Raw genomic sequence first — 21447 nt, 5'->3', positions numbered from 1 at the left:
ATGGATCCGCTTCAGATGCTTCATCAATGGTGATAGATGGATGTCCATCAGATGACCCTTGTCTGTCTGAAGCATACCCGTTTTCGAAGGTTACAGGCTTGAAACATACCTATAGACTTCTAGGGTTTCCCTTGTCCTTTCATCCTTTGTCTATGCTTCTACGAAGATGCATGGTGTACGCAAAGGAAAGCTTTACATTATGTGGGCCACGCTTCCAAGTCAGCATCGTAGTCAGATCTTTCACACGTTTGTTACACGCACCTGAACGACGGTGCCACACGCGCGGGGGGATTGCGTCTGTCTTCCGCTGTCCGCCGTCCGCGCCAGCGGCGCCCCCTTTTCTCTTACACCTGTCGTTCTGAATTCAGGATTCTAAAGAAATTCAATTTTGATAACCCAAGATAAGTGAGGAACTGTTAAGCTGAATCATTCATAATTTCATCTCGTATTTGATAATCCAACAGAAGAATTATAGCAGAGCTCAGACCTTTAGAAACACATTACCAAAAATGGAGGTCACTCAATCACAGATGATGGAGGTGAAAGATCGTAGACCAATTGCTCTGGGAGACTTGCGAGTTTTCCCTGATGAACTCATTTGTGCTATCCTGGAGAATTTCACTCCTCGCGACGTCGCTCGCCTTTCTTGCGTTAGCAGGTCTTTCCTCTCTCCCTCTCTCTCTCTCAAACAAATCTAGGTTAGAACAATCTTGTCATATTCTTAATTATTAAGTCTCTTTTAATCCTCTGCGATTCGTTAGCTGCAGGATGATTTCAGTCGAATTTACTTTATGTTGGATTATCTTCGATTGGTCTGTCTGGTATCTGAAATTCCGTTAATGCTCGCTCATTTTTTTTTTTTCTCGTTAGTAGCTATATGTGCAAGAGGTACTGTAGTTCGGATTGGACTTACTTAGATTTGGGTTCATGTTCCTCTTGTAAGGAATTGTAATCGAACTGTTTTAATGAACAAATCAATATATACAACACTTTGAGAGGAGGACTTGACAGAGTAATTAACTAGTTAACAAAGTCGCAGAGAAAAAAAACTTGTTTGAGTGTTTATGGCTTCTGATACCAAGTAAGGAATTGTAATCCTCAACTTTATTAATGAACAAATCAATATATATAATACACTTTGAGAAGAGGACATAACAGAATAAATAACTAGTTAACAAACGTAACAACTAATAAAAATGATGAGCTGGACATGGGTCACTGTATCCTATCCTTATCACCTCTACAACCCCCCCCCATTGATATTCAGGCAGAGGTAAACAACTAGAATATAACTATTTAAGTTATATGGTTATCTCTTACATTACCGCTGACTCTAATTGCTGCTTGTCTGCCACAAGATATGCTCGGAGGCATTGCTATTAGCTTCATGAGGGGTTATGGTGGTTACTGCACCTGGTGTGAGAGTCAAGAGTTAACATCCATTTAGTTCTATTGCTGGGAGCTGATATGTCTTCCCTTTAGATTTTGTTTCATTATAACGCTGCTCTAGCAATGTACCTTTTTCCAACAGGTTATTGTTTGTCAACAAACTTAGTTGTCTGCAGAAAAACCGCCTGGACATAACTAGAACCAAGGAAAACCTTGTTTCCAGCTTCCTTTTTCTTGGTCCTCTTTCCTGTTCCATGATTGCCTGGTTGCATTCCAACTACAAAGCACGCCTAGAAAGATCCAGATATCACGACATTTACTCTCTCTAAAATTAGATCATTACCGTACACCATATAATACAGATTCATCTACATCAGCACCACACAGTTCTTGATCAGGCACACCCTATGGTCAATAGTTCTTGTCTACTTAATAGGACATAATTCTTTTTCTTTACTGTAGCCAAGGTTTAAAGCATTGGTATTGGGTATTGTATCTGAAGGGTGATTTAGACGTATCGTATCTTATGCTATCGTATCATAGAAACGCAAGACACGCATGTAAATGATCAAGAAACATATGAAAATGCTTTGGATACAGGCAGAATACAGTTTTGAAGCATAAAATACTACAAATAAGTAATATGTATAATATATTATGTATCTTACCAAAAAAAATATATTATGTATAAAAAGGAGAACCAAGTATGACGAGACAAGTTCATTCAATTGGTTATGTATAAAAGATGAGATTTCTTACATGTACTAATACTAATAAAGATGTCATTTTCAGTTTGGGGAAGACTTGGGTTTAGATGCACACATCATTGCCTCAAAAAAAAAAGTTTAATGCAATCATTCAGGTTGTATTCAACTAATATAATGATCCATTGCAAAAAACAACACAAAAATCAACATTTGAGCAAAAAATTTAAAGTTTTGATTGATAAATGTTTTTGTGCAAATTTGGTTTCGATCCTTGATTGCAAGCTGTTTAATCCCCAAATGATAATGAAATCAACACTACTAGAGCCACTTTTTCCAGAAGAAGCAAGGAATCAAGTTGACTTTGCCCAAAAAAAAGAAAGATTAGAATGCTTTACAGGAGCTCTTGGTAAGGGTTTTGCAGCCATGGATCGTGCTCTGTAGTTTAAAAGAGATGTATCAAACGTATTGATAGGTATCAACCATATCTTGTTATGTATCGTCCTGTTATAGTCAATATTTTTTTTTAGGTATCGTATCAGTACCTTTTAGATATGATACATATTGGATAGTATTGGCAGATACAGATACATAAAACCTTGACTGTAGCTTTTTCATTTCCTTTTTTAGAGGTTTGAATGTATTAGATCTATTTTTCTCTAATTTCTTTCTTTTAAATGTGCAGTGTGATGTACATACTATGCAATGAAGAACCGCTGTGGATGGTCCAATGTCTTAAAACTGCTAAGGGACAGCTTGAATACAAAGGTTCCTGGAAAAAGACCACACTGCACCAGTATGTATTGATGGTTCTGCGAAATGTAACAGAATTTTGAAGTTCTGTTGATTTTTCACTAAAGCCTTATTCTTTTAGGAAATATGTTTTGGAGGATTTGCTTGTAGTGGAACTCATAAATCATCTAGTATTTTTTACTTTCTACTTCCTATAGTGTTCAAATTGACAGCTGTTTGCTTGTTTGCCAGACTTCAAGTACCGGATGATTTTGCAGGGCCTCCCACAAAGACACTGAAATTTGATGGTAATATATAGTTCTCATGTTTTTGTACTGGACTATTTACTGCTGTAGATCTTGTTTCCCTTTTAACCTAGAGTCGTTTTCTCTTCTCTAAACTGACTGTCAGAATACTGTATTCCTGGAAACTTTCATTAATACTTCATTGTGCAACTGTTTTGTTAACTATCCTGAAAAAACTCATTAATATTCTTACCTTATACAGGATTCTACTCCTTATTCCTGTACAGAAGATTTTACAGGTGTTTTACCACATTGGATGCATTCTTGTTTGACAAGGGAAATGTTGATAGAAAGAAAAACCTCTCTCTGGAGGATTTTCATCATGAGTATGATGGACAGAAACCGGTAAGGCTCTTTCCTTTTTTTTTTTTTTGGATTTTTTAAAGAAAGTACTTTTGAGGTGTTCCTTCCTCGCCACCCACCCCATCATTGTGTGCATTCGGCGTCGACCTGCCAAACAGCCTCAGATGTTTTTCTTCTTATTTTTGTATTTTCTATTTTCCTTACTTTTGCATGCTTGTTTGTCAGTCATATAGATGTTCTTAAATGGAACAGGTCTGTGCTGATTACTGGAAGTTCCAGCAATAAATGTTTGTTTCTCTTCACATGTGACCTTTCCTGTGCTCAATTTCAGGTTTTGATAACTGGATTGGCTGAAAAATGGCCTGCAAGAAAAACATGGACAATTGACCAATTATTTATGAACTATGGAGATACGGCATTCAGGCTTTCTCGGAGGAGTTCTAAAAAAATCACTATGAAATTCAAGGATTATGTCTTGTACATGAAACTTCAGCATGATGAGGAGCCTCTATACATTTTTGATGATAAGGTGCTCTTATGCAAGTGGATATCTTATAGAACTATGGAACTTCTTTAAAATAACTGTTAATTTTTTTTAATACAGTTTGGGGAAGATGCACCAGGTTTGTTGAAAGATTATAGTGTGCCTCATCTATTCCAAGAAGACCTTTTTGATGTCTTGGATAGAGATCAGCGACCACCTTTCCAATGGTTAATTATTGGGCCAGAGAGGTCTGGTGCATCTTGGCATGTCGATCCTGCCCTTACCAGTGCTTGGAATACTCTTTTATATGGGCGGAAAAGGTAAGTTTGCTGCTGTATGTAATTCTGTATACCAAATACAGTTGTTTTCTATTGTATCTGCATCTTTCAATTAAAGAAAGAATTTATAGCATAGTAACAAAGGATATAGTTGATTGGTAACAACATTCTTTCTTTCTTCTAGTTATATCTTCTCAGGTATTTGCATGTATTTATCTGATGAATGATGAGATTGTATATCTTTGAATGGGAGAATTGAATCGCATGTACAAAAATGCAAGCAGTTGTTGCAAAGCTGCATAAAACCTTAGGTTAATTAATTCTTACCATAGAAAGGGAATGACAGAAATTTTCTGTTTTCCCTTCCCCTCTAAATAGCCAAAAAAGGCTTTGTTGAAAGTTGAGAATTTTGAAGCACCCCTCCCCCCTCCCCCCCCCACCAAAAAAAAAAAGAATCTAGAACAAATGACCTGGCTTGCATTTGCTCTTTATTGGGTGAGATGATTGTCTTCTCTTCGTGCTTCCTTTGCTTGTTGCTTCATCCCTTCTGTTGTGATAAAAATCTCCCTTATGGTGATAGCCCTCTTGTGTGTGGGTGCAAGTCCATTTTCCTTTTATAATAGGTTAAATTTTGGAAATTAAAATTTCTATTTAGGCTAATTTCGCCAATGATATAAAATTTTATATACTCAACTTCTTTGTAAACAAACTATCTATGGGAGTGGAAGCTATACAAATGAGACAAATGGCTCAAAAGAGAGAGACCCCATAAATGACATCTTTTCACTTGGTCCAAAACGAAGTTAAAAGATATATCGTGGTTTGAAGGTTCAGTTTAATTTGGCTATCATTTTTGGAGGCTTTAGAAGATCGCCTTATTGGAGAGAACCTGTTCCTCCATTTTTTTTTATATTTAATGTCAGGGATTTTATTGCCAGGGAGAAGAGTGTAGAGGAGAGGAATATGAAAAAGAGCAAAACAGGCATATAGATTAGAATAAGAGTGACATAGAATTCTTAGATTTCCAATGAAGATAAAATATTGTCCATCCTAAACTTAGCAAGTTCATACGAATAGAAATATATCTGACCTTGATATCCAAACTGTGGTGCTAAACTGCTAATAAAGGAAGCTGAAGGTGTTACGGTAACTAAGAGTTAGTCGTTCGTATGGAGTTATAATTAATTTGTAGTTATTATCCATTAGTGGGGAAGTTATTAGGAGTTATTATCGGTTACGATAACTGGGATATGTGGATTGTGAAGTTGTTGGTTTGTAGACCCCTATTTATTAGGTGAAAGATAGAAGGAAAGGAAGAATGAAAAATCCAAATTTATCTCTCTTGAGATTATCTTGAGAAGAGGTCGGCTACCTCCTAATAAGCCAAAGACGCCATGCTTCGTTTGTAAGGCCAACTTTTCCTATTTTATCTCTTTTCTCCTTATTTTATCTTTTCTTTTCTATTTTATCTCCCTTCTCTACCGTGCACGCATCAGAAGCTCAGAGCTCGCTGTTGAAGTGAGACTGTGGCCATGGGCCTTCAACGATCCCTCACCTCCATTTGTGTCAGTCATTTAAGTAGAAGCTTTGTGCAGGCTCACTTTAAAAGTAGCTAAAGGAGACATTTTGGAAGGTCTTTCAAAGCAGAACTGATTCAAAGTGGAAATAAGCTTTTAAATCAAGGAACTTTAAGAAGAAAGAAAGACAATTGGAGAGGAAGAAGTCATGTGGAGAGTCAATCACAAATCCTATGAACAGCTCCCTAGCCAATTAGATAGAAGGCACAGCTTTTTACTTGTCCTAAAATTTAGGAAGAAGCTCACTAGTTTATCTATGCACTTACTAAATTTTGATGGAGATCGGACAGTTGTATTTCATCATTTTATTAGTCTTTGTGTAGGTTTTAAAGACTTAACATGCCCTAGATTTCTGGTCAAAGGTCACTCTTTGATCGTTGACTAAGTATTTTTGTAATTTTTTGTGCAAGAGAGGCTGATATATGGTAAAAGTTATTGCCTCTTGTTCATAATGAGAGAAAGCTTCCTTTGAAACATTATAAAAAAAACAAAGGCCATAATTTCACCTTAAATTTTCAAATCAATCACCCAGGTTGTGGAGGCTGTTGTTTTTCTTTGGAAACCTCTGTTCATTCGTATCCCGTCCATAATTGGCTAACAGTTTTCACTTCTTGCACAAGAGTACAAGACCAATTAGTGGCATGCAATTGTTGAGATTCATTTTAAGGGTTTCAGGGCTGTATTGGGTCCATGGGTTCAATCTCTCAAAACACTTTGCTGTAAGATAGGTGTAGAATATAAACAATTTGCAAGTGACTTAGGATGCAACATAGACCATTGTACTTTGCAATTCTAGGAGCTTGTTATTACTTCAAATTATTTTGGTCTATGTATCCTGGTGGTTGAACATTTCTAGGGTAGACTTTACCAGTGAAAATTTTATACCAAAAGGAGGTATATTGACTTTCTTCAAGAGTGCACTCTTAGGTTTCTCATCCTACTTATTTTATTTCCTTTGTTCTTGTTCTGGTCTCTTATAGTGAATATATAGGGAGACTTGTTATTGGAATGGGATGGAGGATTTTGAAAAGCACCATTTGAGGGAATAGGATCAAATATGCAGAAGTTAGTGGGTGCATGGTTTTGGGTTGTAGTTTTGCTATTCGAAGCTTATGAAAGCTTTGGGAAATGACCTTGGAGGTTTGGTGCATAAAACAGTTTGTTGATGGATAATTATTCATGGATGCTGGTAATCTGTTATTTCTTACACTATGATACGCATAGATGCTTCTTGGAACTGCTTTGCTGTCCAAGCATTTAAATTTAAACTAGCACTTCCCATGGTTTCTTCCTGTGTCTCCTACTTGGTATAATGGCCAGTTTAAGAAGCTAATTCAAAATTTTCTCCATTCAACGCTCAGACATTAGGATGCACCTGTATTCTCTTCCATCTTTATGCATCTGTACACTTTGGTGGCTTCGATTTCTACCCTTATGGCCTTAAGTCTTTATTTGGAAGCTTATTATCCTTCTCTTAAGCAATCGGTCTACTTTCTCAGTGGTCTGCTTCTTGTTTGAAATAGCCAATATCTAACAGGTAGTATTTCAATGATGTTTAGGTGGGCATTGTACCCTCCAGGTAGAGTGCCACTTGGGGTCATAGTAGATGTAAATGAAGAAGATGGTGATGTAAATGTTGAGACTCCATCATCTCTGCAGGTACTAGAATTTAGCAGTTGATATGATCATCCATGATCCATCAGAACTATCATTTCCCCTACACCCACCCCCTTTCTTGTTTGTGTAACTTTGGTTCTTTACCTCTTGCTGTGATAGATCATTTGTTTATGCAAGTTGTCAAGTCCTCGCCTGCTTTTTTTTTTTTTGTGATCGCAGTGGTGGCTTGATATTTATCCCCTGCTTGCGGATGAAGACAAGCCAATAGAGTGCACTCAGCTACCTGGTGAAACAATATTTGTCCCAAGTGGGTGGTGGCACTGTGTTCTCAATCTGGAAACCACTATTGCTGTCACCCAGAATTTTGTAAATTCAAATAACTTTGAATATGTATGTCTGGATATGGCTCCTGGTTATCGTCATAAAGGAGTTTGCCGTGCTGGATTACTTGCTGTTGATGAAAGCGCTTTCAGAAATTCCAAAGGGAGTACTTTCCGTGATGAAGAACAGTTGAACCACTCAGAAATCACAAGGAAAAAGAAGCGACTCAGAGTTTCTGAAGCTGGGGAGGACCCATGTGTTCATGACCATGATGAAAAAGCTACAAATGGTTTCTCGAAAGGTTACAGTAATTTACAAAATCAAGTTTTCTCTTATGATATAAATTTCTTATCCATGTTTCTAGAGGAAGAAAGAGACCACTACAACTCCCTCTGGAGTCCAGGCAACTGCATAGGTCAAAGAGAAATGAGAGAATGGCTACACAAGCTTTGGGTTGGAAAGCCAGGGATGAGAGAGTTAGTATGGAAGGTGATTTTTCGTCTTTTCCATTAAAGAATATTTTTCCTCCTCAAGTCGTTGGGTTTTAGCCAATTTCTGTTTTATTAAATCAGGTCAAGTTGGCAATATGATATGGATAGTAATCTTATGGTAGCTATTATGTTGACCCTATAGATTAATGACCACTGACCAACAGCATTATGATAAATGGATGGGCCAGAACGATCAACCATTAAATGGGCTTTGGAGATCTCCTTAGCCAAGACTTGGCCAATTGTGATAATCCGAAACATATGATCTGTGTCATTCCCTTGACTGGTTGGAAGCAAATGGCATCTGTTTCAGGAAAGCCGCTGTAAGATCATATGGTTGATTGGATTTGCCTCCCCAAAGTCCACAATCCACATCATCTCTAGGCTGGGACCTTTCACTGGTGGCCCTATCCCGAAGCCTGCAACCCCTTCCACCCACCTACACACACCCCACTTCCTGTGATGTCTCGCATGAATATCATGTGTATATTAGATTTCGACAAATGGTTCTCAATGCTTTATTCTATGAACCTGACCATGGAAGAGTATCCAAAACATAGAAGTGGAGGGGGGGGGGACTGGATTTACAGATGCTGTATTGGTTTCATGATTTCACTTCATGACTATCTCTTTTACATCTATAATATAATCATTGCATCTTTTGAACCACCTTAGGGAGCTTGTCTAGCAATGAATGCAGACAAATGGTCATCATGCATGGCAGAAATTTGTGCTTTCCATAATTTGTCTGCTCCGTCGGATGATGATAGGCTTCCAGCTGGCACAGGTAGCAATCCCGTAAGTGAGTCCCTGCTCATAAATATAATGGTCTTATTATTCTGAATGCTCAGTAGGCAAGTGACCTGGTGTTTTCGTTGTTTGGAGGAATTGATACTTCCATTTTTTTCTTTTTGGATATGTTATGTCATTCAACCATTTGGGAGGTATATTGATAATGACACCAAGGATATCCATTCAAATAGGGGACATATTAAAGCAGTTTATGACACTCTAGGCCTTGTCTAAGTTCAATTATGAAGTTCTGGTTTCTGTTACTTTTTTTAGATCTTTTTTGGATATGCTGCAAGATTATTTTATTAGTTGAAAAATCTTTGTGACAGAAAACGGGAGTTAAATGGCATGATCATTTTCTTTACCACGAACCTAAATAAGTTCAAGATTATAATGACAAAATTGATGAATCCATGGTGGAATGAAGTGAATGCTGGAATAGTTTTGTTTATGGAGAAAATTGGGTCTAAGGGAATTTTGTAAAGCATTTTACATTAGAAATTTCAGAGTTGCATAAAAATTTCTGGTTTTATGAAAATATTAGAATAAGTATATAATTACATAGAACTTACCATATTTCACTTGCATAGTAAGTATATTTATTTTACTATATAATTAGTTAGCTCTAATTATTATTTTTTTAATAACATCAGAAAATGTAACTTTCAAATGAATCACACTTTGAATGTGTTAACCTGCCTGATATTTGTTTTGAAGTGCATTAAAGCTTGGGTAGTATAACTCTGTTCATGACTTGCTCAAGTTAAAGCAACTAGTCTGGGTATGGCATTTTTAATTGAAGAAACTACATAATTTTTCTGCCACATGGTAACATTTATTGGGGCCCAAAGTTTGTAGATATTTTGTTCATGTCATCATCTATTCAGGGGTTATTTTTCACACTAATCTAATATCTCTACATGTCAATATAATGCTTTAAAATTTGTCCGAGAAATTCAGTTCTGTTTGATATTGTTCAAAGAGCAGGAACTGTCAAAAAAAAAAAAAAAAAACACAAGAAAAGATCCATGGTGGGCCATATGGGTCATATGGTTGAGAAAGGCGACCAAATTTGACTTTTGATCCATCAAGGGGATTCCCTTTCTATTGAACCATCAAAATGACTAGACCGTCAGTCCTCTAGTAGATAAAACTCTTTGCGTGGGAGCACCATTTCACACTGTCCGTATGAAAACATTTATTCTCATGTGTAATATGTTGAAATCTTCAATAATTTTTGTGGCTAAGCAAATGAACCATGGTTTTTGAAATAGATCCTATGTTTGTTTAAAAGTGTAGTACCCTATCTAATTTCTATTGCAACAGGTTTTTCTCATTGATGACTATGTAATTAAGATTTACGTTGAAGGAGGGTTGGAATCTTCTATCCATGGTTTGGGCACTGAGGTATTTTTTTTCATTTTATGAAGCCTTATTTTTCATTATATTTTTATTTTCCATTTGTTTCTACAATTCTTTATTGTGTGCTTGCAGCTTGAGTTCTATAGTCTACTTCATAAAGTCAACTGCTCTCTAAACGATCACATTCCTGATATTTTGGCTAGTGGAATCCTCTTCTATGAAAATGGATCTTATACAATTGTACCGTGGGATGGACAAGGAGTTCCAGATGGAATTTCCAAGTGTAATTTGGTTCCAGGGAAGTATTCAGTAGATGGTTTTCCTTTTGGTGTATGGAGCAAGCAACAATTTGAATACAGAAAAGCTGGTTTTCTAAATCATGAATCGGACAATTCTGTTGGATGCACAAAGATATGGCCATATATAATAACTAAAAGATGTGTCGGGGATATATTTTCTCATTTGTAAGTTATTATAGCTTTATTTACATTCCAAATAGAGGAAGGTCACCATTTCACCTTTTGGTTATGCCAGAAGTAACATAGCTGATTCCAGTAACTCGGGCCTTGATATTGGTTCTATATGTTTGCAGAAGAGATGCTCTATCATGGGATGATGTCCTAAATCTGGCTTCATTTTTAGGAGAGCAACTGCGTATACTTCATCTTTTGCCCTTGCCATCTTTGTCTGATTCCACTTATTCAGACAACGAAAAGGAGATGGATTTGCCTTCAGTGAATTCTATTTTGGTGGTTGCTAAGCACTACAATGTTCCACCAGAATGGGGTCTTTTTATAAAAACTCTCACTAGGAAGAAGAAGGATGTCTCAAACCACTTAGCTAGATGGTATGTCTTATTTCATCACATAAAATTTTGTTGATCTTCAATTGTTATTACATTCCTACAGTGGTTCTGTAATGGTAAATCTATGTGAGCTTTATTGATAGTAATTATTAATTATTATTGGGGAAAAAGCACAGTTGCTGGTCAGGACTATTCTATGTATCTAGGGCTGTAAACGGATCGGATTCGGCTCGGATAGTGCTATATCCGCATCCGCATCCGATTAGTTATCAGACGGATTCGGATAGTGCTAAACGGATATGAACACGGATACGGATCAGATATTTTATCCGTTTACATGTAAATATAGCTTTTCGGATAGCTATAGCCTATCCGTTTAGCTTTCGGACGGATTCGGATAGTGCTAAACGGATACGGACACAGGTACAGAAACGGATTTCGGCTATTCATTTACACCCCTATATGTATCCCATATAGATTTCAGGAAAACCAACTGGATCAATTTCCTATAAAAATCCATTCTTTTGGATCTTTCAGAAGGTGATCTAGGAGAGTCCATGGATTGGGTGGGTACAATAATCTGTTCGGATTACTTCTTTGAACTACTTGATCTTTTGGTCAAGGTGGGTAATGCAGGACTGGCTTGGTCTAGATCTGAACTTTTGGTTCAAAATAATTGGGTGACCAGGTTCATTGAACCAACCTTATCTAGCCTAATCGTGGGATGATTCAGGACTTTTTTATTTTATTTTATTTTTTTTTATGTATTATTCAGCTATTAGGATAAGTTCAGTAAGTTGTTGAGTGATTATGAAGCTTCCCCCATGTATGTAGGAAGTTCCCTTTTTGTTTTGGTCTTAATCTTTTCTTTGTTATTATAATATAGTAGGCTGGAAAATAGGGATTTAATTTCCGGACTAGATAAGAGTTTGTTTTAATTATTACTCAAATAGTTGAATGTGTTTAGGACACTCCTACATGGCTTGCATATTGTGTATGGAGGTGTTTTAGTTTAAATTAAACTGTCTTTTTTTACTTCTATAAATATATTGTAAAGGCTAAGAGCCCCCATGGTTTTGATTAATGGAATGAATTAGTTTATCTTGGTTGGTGAGGTTGTTGCCTCGTATATTCCTTCTCTTTCCCCCATGATTTGGGGTTTTCCTCTGCTTTCTCTCTCTCTTCTCTCCTCTCTCTCTTTTTCTTCTAAATTATCATTCATGGGTACTGTTCACAGCCCCAGAACAGCTCCTTATCTTCTATTTGTTCTTCTCTTATTCTCTCCCTTAAGCCCACCATAGAAGATCCTTCTTTTGATCTACATCAGTGGGACTGCATATGTCTCCCATCCATTCATGGACAATTGGCCCTTTTGTGCAGTTGGATTTTAATGTAATCTGTTACAGCCGCTTATCCCAAAAACTAGATGCCCGTGGCACGTGTAGCCTCCCTCCTCACACTCGCTTTGCACGTGACACCATCATGTGGCACCAAGGGGGCACAACATGTAGGGACACAATAAAAACATAAAACAAACCCCTTGCACTTACTAGTGAGCGAACACCCAACCTCCTGGCTCTGATAACATGTTACAACCTGTTGAGATGTGTTACCCGATATTATAAGGGTATTTTTGGTTTTTTATTTATGATTTATTTATGTACTTTTGAACAAGGGTAGGATTGTATTTTGAGCTGTGACACTGTTCACATGAACAGTCTCGTGAATAGTGTTTCCCTTTGTAATGTCTTTTATTATTATTATTATTATAAATAGAGAGCTTGACTGATCTCATTGATCATTCAAGCCATTCACGAAATTCCTGTTTTGTTAACATGGCATCAGAGCCAAATACACTCTGATCTAGGTTTTCAAAACCCACCTCCCTCCCTTCGATTTTTTTCTCCTTCCCTCCATCGAGCTTCTTCCCTTCTTCTTTCTTCCTTTCTTTTGGTTCTTCTTCTCCCATTAGGGCAGCACTACTGAGGTGATCGTAATGTTCTAGCTGCTGCCCCAATATACCTCCTTTTTTATGCCTCTTTTTTGGATCGAGTGGAGCTGAAGCACTGTCTGCGATTTGAAGATTCCTATTTTTTTTGGAGATCAGGCCTCTACATCTATTTCGGCTGCATCTTCTATTGTGGGATCTTTATTTGATATTGTTCTCAGCCCCTATTTACTTCATCAGATTGGTTGAAGACCCCAGCCCCTTATCGATCTCTCTTCTCAGGGTTTTTTTCAAAACCTTGACATTAATTGATCTTGGGGTTGGGCTGCTGGTTCCTACTACATCTGATTGGCACCCTTGCTGCCTTCATTCGACATCATTCCCAGCCTACATATCCGAGATTTTTTGCTCCAATACAGCCTTTTTCTATTGGGGGTCGATTCCAGAATTTTTTTGGATATTTTTTGGCTGTTTGCTGCTTCATTGAAGATTGGTTATACAACCCTTTTCTATTGGGGGTCAATTCCAGAATTTTTTTTGGATATTTTTTGGCTGTTTGCTGCTTCATTGAAGATTGGTTACCTATTGCAATGACTGGTTCAGATTCTTCTTCGGCCTCTTCTGGCATTGATGGCCAGCCCTGGACTGATTTTCTTCCCCTTGCTGCCCCAATCAAACTTGATGGCTCTAACTATCTGAAGTGGTCTCGGTCTACCTATTTGACAAGAGCGCGGCCGTGGCCTTACTGGCCATCTTCTTGGGACAACAACTAAACCAGTGGAAGAGGGTTCTCAGCTCAACAAGTGGTTATCGAATGATGCGATGGTGATGTCCTACTTGATCCATTCTATGCAAGGGGATATCTCAGACAATTTTCTTCTATTGGACACTACTCATACTATCTGGAATGGTGCCAAAGAGACTTATGGTCGCACGGGGAATGATGTACAGGTCTATGAGATTAGAAAGAAGGCTAATGCCACTACCCAACAGGAGCTCTCTGTCTCCAAATACTATGCTGCCCTCAAGAACATGTGGCAGCAATTGGATCATTACTCCGACTATCAACCCTCTGCTGCTATTGATCTGGCTGCCTATCGCAAACACGTTGACAAAATACGTGTCTATGATTTTTTGGCTGGACTAAATATGGAGTTTGATCCTATTCGGGTGCAAGTACTTGGGCAGTCCCCTTTTCCATCCTTAGAGCAGGCCTTTGCCTTGGTTCATAATGAGGAATCTCGTCGGGCTGCTATGCTGCATTCCTCTACTGTTGATCGCTTTGCCTTGCAAGTTGCTTCCAGTACTCCTCTCTTACGACTACTGATGGTGGTACTGTTGTCCCTAAAGGTCCTGTCAAGTGTGAACACTGCAACAGGCTTTATCATATTAAGGCTGAATGCTGGAAGCTCCATGGGAAGCCTGCTGATTTTGAGGAAAAGAAAAGCCGTGGGAAGTTTAAGCCCAAGGCTCATATGGCTGATTCTCCTACTACTGCTGCTGCTGCCCCTTCATCTGAAATTGGGCTTACTCAGGATGAGCTCCTAGCTTTTCGTCGCATGCTACAAGCCTCTTCCACTGCCTCCACTACGACATCTACACCTGCTGCCCCTCCTAGTTCTAATTTTGCCTCAAGTACTCCAGTTAGTAGTCTGTGTGCATCGGCTGTATCCAGTCCTTGGATTATAGATTCTGGTGCCACCGACCACATGACTGGCTCCTCCCATGTATTTCATCTTTATTCTCCATCTTCTGGCAAAGACAGTGTTCGAGTAGCTAATGGTTCCCTTTCTCCTATTAATGGGAAGGGTTCCATACATTGCTCACCTACCCTTTCATTAAAATCTGTTTTGCATGTTCCGTCCTTTTCTACCAACCTTCTCTCTATTAGTAGTCTAACTAGAGATCTGAACTGCAAACTGACTTTTTTCCCTTCTCATTGTGTCATACAGGATCTGGAGACGGGGCGCACGATTGGGGGTGGTAAGATGCAGGGTGGTCTCTACTTATTTGACCCGGGTCAGCCTTCTACTTTGCATTTGGTCTCCTCTACAACTCATCATTTACAGTCCACCTCGTCCCCTGACATTCACCTCTGGCACTGCCGACTTGGTCATCCATCCCTTAGTATTTTGTCTCTTTTGTTTCCGAGCTTGATTAAGCATTATAATAGGAATGAGTTTTTATGTGAGGCTTGTGTTTTGGCCAAACAAACTCGTTCCAGTTATTCTTCATTAAATAAAAGAAGTGAGTTTCCTTTTGCTTTGGTTCATTCTGATGTGTGGGGCCCTGCCCGTTGTACTTCCCTTTCTGGTCATCGATGGTTTGTCTCGTTTATTGATTGTTATACTCGTGCCATTTGGGTGTACATGATGAGCTATAAAAGTGAGGTCTTCCATTGTTTTCAGTTATTTCATCGTATGGTTCAAACCCAATTCAATGCCACCTTGCACATTTTACGCAATGATAATGGCAGAGAGTACATGGAGGGTCAGTTCCAACTTTATTTAGCTGCACATGGTATTGTCCATCAGACCAGCTGTGTTGACACACCTGCCCAAAATGGGGTTGCTGAAAGGAAAAATAGACATCTCCTTGAGGTAGCCCGGGCCATTATGTTTGCACGGCAGGTTCCTTCTCACTACTGGGGTGATGCCATTCTTACCGCTGCTTATCTTATCAACCGTGTGCCTACCCGTGTCCTTGATGGTCGTTCCCCCGTTGATCTCCTCCAGGGTTCCTCCTCCTTTGTGGTTCCCCCCAAAGTTTTTGGTTGTGTTTGCTATGTCCGCAATCATCATCCTCATGGGAAATTTGATCCACGGAGCATTCGGTGTATTTTTCTTGGCTATTTTGCGACCCAGAAAGGATACAAGTGTTACCATCCACCTTCTCGTTGTACTTTTGACTCCATGGATATTGTCTTCCATGAGTCATTGTCATATTATTCCCAGACACCTCTTCAGGGAGAGCAGGATCAGGGTTTTGAAGATGTGTCTGCTATTCTTCCGGCTTCTATTCAGGGGGAGCCCTCTGTAACTTCAGCTCGTATAGTGGCTCCTATTTGGGGAGAGCGTAGACCGGTCAATCAAATCCCTGTTGATAAGGTATATACCCGGGAGCGCACAGGACAAGTTGAGACTACCACCACCACCATACCACCTCCACAATCGTCTGCACTTGATCCAGATCCAGACCCTACTACATCATCTGGTAAGGATCCTTCCCTTGACTTACCTATCGCTATTCGTAAAGGCGTTAGGTCATGCACCCAACACCCCATCTCCAATGTTGTTTCCTATGATGCTTTATCTCCTTCCTATCGTGCATTTGTTTCTTCTCTTTCCTCTGTTTCTATTCCTCAGAAATGGCAGGAAGCGATTGCAGATCCAAAGTGGAAAGCAGCCATGATGGAAGAAATGATGGCCTTATTTAAAAATGAGACATGGGAGCTAGTTATTCTTCCTTCGGGTAAGAAACCAGTCGGGTGCAAATGGGTATTTGTTGTCAAGCAGAAGCCAGATGGAACAATGGATAGATATAAAGCCAGGCTTGTGGCCAGAGGCTTCACTCAGACTTATGGGATCGACTACCAGGAGACATTTGCTCCTGTTGCGAAGTTGAACACTGTCCGGGTCTTACTGTCTTGTGCTGTCAACTTTGGCTGGGACCTACAACAGTTGGATGTAAAAAATGCATTTCTTCATGGGGAGTTAGAAGAGGAGGTTTATATGGATGTTCCTCCGGGTTTTTCCTCTGACAAGACCCATGGGAAAGTTTGTAGGCTCAAAAGGGAACTCTATGGGTTAAAGCAATCTCCACGGGCATGGTTTGGTAGGTTTCATAAAGCCATGGTCTCCTGTGGATACAAACAGAGTCATGCTGATCACACTCTGTTCATCAAGCGAAAGGGAGAAAAGGTCACTCTTCTCATAGTTTATGTTGATGACATAGTTGTGACTGGTAATTATACAGATGAAGTTTCTCACCTGAAGGTTTTCTTGGGACGGGAATTTGACATAAAAGATCTAGGACAGCTAAGATATTTTCTTGGGATTGAAGTTGCCCGTTCTCCAAAAGGCATCTTTCTCTCCCAGAGGAAGTATGTTCTAGATTTACTATCAGAGACTGGTTTGCTTGGTTGTTATCCTTGTGACACTCCCTTGGAAGCTACTACCCGTCTGCAAGAGAAGGATGGTGAACCTGTTGATAAGGGCAGATATCAACGATTGGTGGGCAAGCTGATTTATCTCTCCCACACCAGACCAGATATTGCCATTGTTGTGAGTCTTGTGAGCCAGTTCATGCATGATCCTTATTCCAATCACATGGCTACTGTTCTTCATATTCTCCATTACCTGAAGTCAACTCCAGGAAAGGGGATCCTTTTGTCTCCTCATGACCATCTTCGCATTGAGGCTTACACAGATGCTGACTGGGGTGGTAACCCTGACAGGAAATCTACCTCCGGCTATTGTACTTTTGTTGGAGGAAATCTAGTCACATGGCGGAGTAAAAAGCAAAATGTTGTGGCAAGATCTAGTGCTAAAGCTGAATTCCGTGCTATGGCTCAGGGCATATGTGAGTTACTGTGGCTTAAGAGTTTACTCCTTGATATCCGTGGTTCTGTTTATCTTCCAATGATGTTGTACTGTGACAACAAAGCAGCAATTAGCATTGCCCACAATCCAGTGCAGCATGACCGTACCAAACATGTGGAGATTGACAGACACTTCATCAAGGAGAAGTTAGAGAGTGGGCAGATTTGTATTCCTTTTGTGAAGTCTGGAGATCAACTGGCTGATGTCTTCACCAAAGGGTTGAGTGGGAAGTTGTTTTATCCTAGTCTAGTCAAGTTGGGCATGTGTGATATCTATGCCCCAACTTGAGGGGGAGTGTTGAGATGTGTTACCCGATATTATAAGGGTATTTTTGGTTTTTTATTTATGCTTTATTTATGTACTTTTGAACAAGGGTAGGATTGTATTTTGGGCTGTGACACTGTTCATGTGAACAGTGTTGTGGCTAGTTTCGTGAACAGTGTTTTCCTTTGTAATCTCTTTTATTATTATTATTATAAATAGAGAACTTGACTGATCTCATTGATCATTCAAGCCATTCACGAAATTCCTGTTTTGTTAACACAACCGCTTATCCCAAAAGCTTGAGCTGTTAAGTGAGGGTCACAACAATGTATATTAACACACAACAGCCACAACAATGTGTATCAACACATAACAAAATTATCCATTATTAAATCCCTTATAAGATTTTGATTTACTTTAGAGTTCAGATGCCTGAAAATTTTCTTGTAAGAGATTATTTGAACCAAGTTACTCAGAAAGAAACACCTTATAAGGCTTGCTTGCGTTGAGTTGCATTTATTACATCAATTCATGCATGTGTTTACATTGAATATTTTATGTTTTGATAAAATACCACTATGTCATAGCCTCCTTTCAATCTCTAGTGTTTTCAAAATGTTTAATATTATTTGTTCTAATTTCATTTTGTTCATGTACAAAAATTTCCAGACTGCTAATGGCAACTTAAAGATTGTGGTTAAAATCTTGCTTTATCAGCATTTTTAACCTTTTCTCCCCCCCCCTTTTTAGTGGAGATCATTGTTGACCTACATTTTTTTGGGTGTTTTCAGTCAGGTTTCTCTGTTGAACTGAACTCGTCAATCTAGAGCTTATGCTCTTTTTATTTGCATTTACAATAACTAATGGTGGTAAACCTGGTGTGACAATTTACTGTATATAAATTGGAACTTTGGAAGTCATAATTCTTAAAAAGATATTAAAGTACTTTGACGTGCATCTGTTGTAATTCGCAGGGGGGATCCAATACCAAGCAGCCTGATAGACAAAGTAGAAGAGTACCTTCCAGAAGATTTTGCAGTGTTGCTAAATTTGTCCAAGGTCTTCTTATATATTTATTTCGAACTCTTCATAAATATGTGGTCCCATGCTCCTCTTCTGATTTCTAACTTCTGATATTCATATGACTTTAGGATGAAAATGGCCTATACAATGTTCAAAAGTCTCCTACCTGGATACACATGGATATTATGGAAGACAATATTCACATGGAACCAAGTTTTCTTAGTTCTTGCTCGAATGAGAATGTGCCAGATGCTAATATGTCCATGGACTACAGTAGTGGCAATACAGAGCAGAGAAATTGGCGCCCCAGCCACATTCTTGACTTTAGTGATCTGTCTATAGGTGAATTCTTATGCAATTATCTATGGTTTATAGTGTTATATAAATCAACCCCCTCCTCTTCCTGATGTTTATGGTGTATGAATTTTATCTATGGGTTCTAAGAAATTTCCCCCTTTTCTTATGTCCCATGTGCTATGGATTGTGTGTGTTGACACATTAACAGAGACATTTTAACATGTTTTGACACATTAAAAGAGACATGTTAACATGCCTGTGTGTCTCTTTCGTAAAAGCTGCTTAACCACTGTCTTTTCCATGCACTGGTATCTGACTGTCTTGAGATGTGTCGACTTAACTTATTTGCTTTCGAGTTTTTCCCACAGGTGATCCACTTTTCGATTTGATTCCAATACATCTAGATGTCTTCCGAGGAAATTCATCTCTACTTAAGCGGTTTCTAGAAAGTTACAGACTTCCATTCGTGAGAAGAAGATCACAGTATGAACCAGTAGAAAGTCATTCTAAGTTTAGACAACTCTCATACCATGCCATGTAAGTCAACAAAAATGTTATTTTAGCATATGCTTCAGCCTACTGTCTCAGCCCCCCCCCCCCCCCCAAGAAAAAAAAAAAAGAGGAGTTATTGTTGCATTATTTTCTCAATCCATACCCACTGAGAAAAGGGTTAAAAGAAAAAGCTCTACTACAGTGACACCATGATTTAAAAAGAAGTCTTTCTGTTTGGTATTTGTGGTGTTACTAATCAAGAAAGCAAGAGTGATTTTTGGGTTTTGAGTGAGTTTTGCTATTTTGTATCTTTGCAGGTGCTATTGTATCTTGCATGAGGAGAATATATTGGGAGCTATCTTTAGCCTATGGAAGGAACTGAGGTCTGCAAAGTCATGGGAAGAGGTTGAAGAGGCTGTCTGGGGCGATTTGAACAAATATGAAATTTTCTGTTAGTACTGCTCCTCACATTCCTGCAAGAACCTCAGCCAGCTATCAACGGAAAGTCCCTCAAGAACCGCTGCCTATCAACGAAAAGTCCCTGTTCAACAGCTAGCATCTGTTAAATATGTTGCAATTGACAGAAGTGGTTTTCCATTGCTACTTTAAGTGCCTTATGTATGTTACAGAATTTCTAATTTTGCTCGACCCCTATTTATCATTTGGATCAGCTAGAGGAAGTCTTAACTGGTGAAATTTTGAGTCCATTTTTTTGTTTTATCTTATTATGTATTATGTGTGTTAGTAGCCCTCGGAACAAATGTTTTCTTTTACAGGTAGTGTATTGGAATTGTATTTGTTTTGGGAGGCCAAGGGGGTATCAGTTTTAAAGTTGACTTCCTGAGTCACCCTTTGATAGTTTTGTTTCTTTCCACCATAATTGTTAGTTGTTACAATCGAGCATATCCCAAAAGCTCGAGTTGTTAGGTAAAGGCCACAACAATGCCTATCAACAAACAACAATAATAAAACTGTAGATTCATTATAGTTCTGATATAAATGGAGGGAGCATTATGATAGAACAACCCTAGAAGAAGAAATCCCCTTAGGGTTCTTGAGTAGCAGAAGAGAAATAAGGGCATTATGTTCTCAAAAAGTAAAATGAACTCTGCAGCAGGTCAACTAGGATCCATTTGTTCCAACGTAAAACATATGCACAGATCATTTTCAACATTAAATGTAGTCCTTGTATTTGCACCGCAGGTTTCACATATTTCTGCTAGTATTTGATGGGCATACTGTCCACAATTTTTTGATTTTGCATGGCTGCATTCCAGTAATAACTTCACATTGGACCAAAGGATTTGATGACTTTGGCTGTGTTATATGCATTCTTGGAATAGATTCAGGGGCTAGAATGCGTTCTGAGGTGAGAAACTAGAGAAGAATAGGGTTTCAGATCGTGTTCTAGGACCATAAATCTATTCCGAAGAATGCATACCAAAAAGAGTCTTAGAGTTCGGGTTGTAACTTGTAACTCCTTATCTTGTTGCTCCATGTAGGTTTTGATGACCTAGAATCAAGTGGAGTGGAGATCTCTAACTTCTTAAACAGTTTAACTGAAAAAGGAAAAAAAAAAATTTGGGGGATGGGGTTACTCTATTACCTGGAAAGGTTGAAATACCATTGGAAATCCTCGTTTTTCTCTAAAATGCTGTGGAT

The 21447-nt window shown here is 38.7% G+C and overlaps 1 protein-coding gene across 1 annotated transcript; it reads left to right on the top strand.

The window, feature by feature from the left end:
- Nucleotides 1-418: 418 nt before the first annotated feature.
- LOC122669683 (F-box protein At1g78280-like) lies at nucleotides 419-20538 on the top strand. The gene is made up of 16 exons (XM_043866513.1): nucleotides 419-658; nucleotides 2779-2889; nucleotides 3078-3133; nucleotides 3333-3475; nucleotides 3765-3962; nucleotides 4038-4237; nucleotides 7332-7431; nucleotides 7609-8199; nucleotides 8877-8999; nucleotides 10320-10400; nucleotides 10488-10819; nucleotides 10948-11202; nucleotides 18948-19032; nucleotides 19125-19338; nucleotides 19662-19830; nucleotides 20103-20538. Exons 1-16 carry the CDS (start codon nucleotides 510-512, stop codon nucleotides 20239-20241), a joined length of 2946 nt encoding a protein of 981 aa, XP_043722448.1. The 5' UTR covers nucleotides 419-509; the 3' UTR covers nucleotides 20242-20538.
- The last annotated feature ends 909 nt before the right edge of the window (nucleotides 20539-21447 follow it).

This window comes from Telopea speciosissima, chromosome 7 (genome assembly GCF_018873765.1).
Source record: "Telopea speciosissima isolate NSW1024214 ecotype Mountain lineage chromosome 7, Tspe_v1, whole genome shotgun sequence".
NCBI classification, from domain to species: domain Eukaryota; kingdom Viridiplantae; phylum Streptophyta; class Magnoliopsida; order Proteales; family Proteaceae; genus Telopea; species Telopea speciosissima.
Note: the sequence above shows the minus strand (reverse complement) of the source record. Positions and strands in the feature narration are given on the sequence as shown.

What these genes read in the sequence shown, in the direction of transcription:
- LOC122669683 (XM_043866513.1), top strand. Translation starts at nt 510, where the DNA reads ATGGAGGTCACTCAATCACAGATGATGGAGGTGAAAGATCGTAGACCA. An exon ending in AGTATGATGGACAGAAACCG is followed by an intron (nt 3,476 to 3,764) that starts GTAAGGCTCTTT and finishes GCTCAATTTCAG; the next exon opens with GTTTTGATAACTGGATTGGC. An exon ending in CAACTCTCATACCATGCCAT is followed by an intron (nt 19,831 to 20,102) that starts GTAAGTCAACAA and finishes GTATCTTTGCAG; the next exon opens with GTGCTATTGTATCTTGCATG.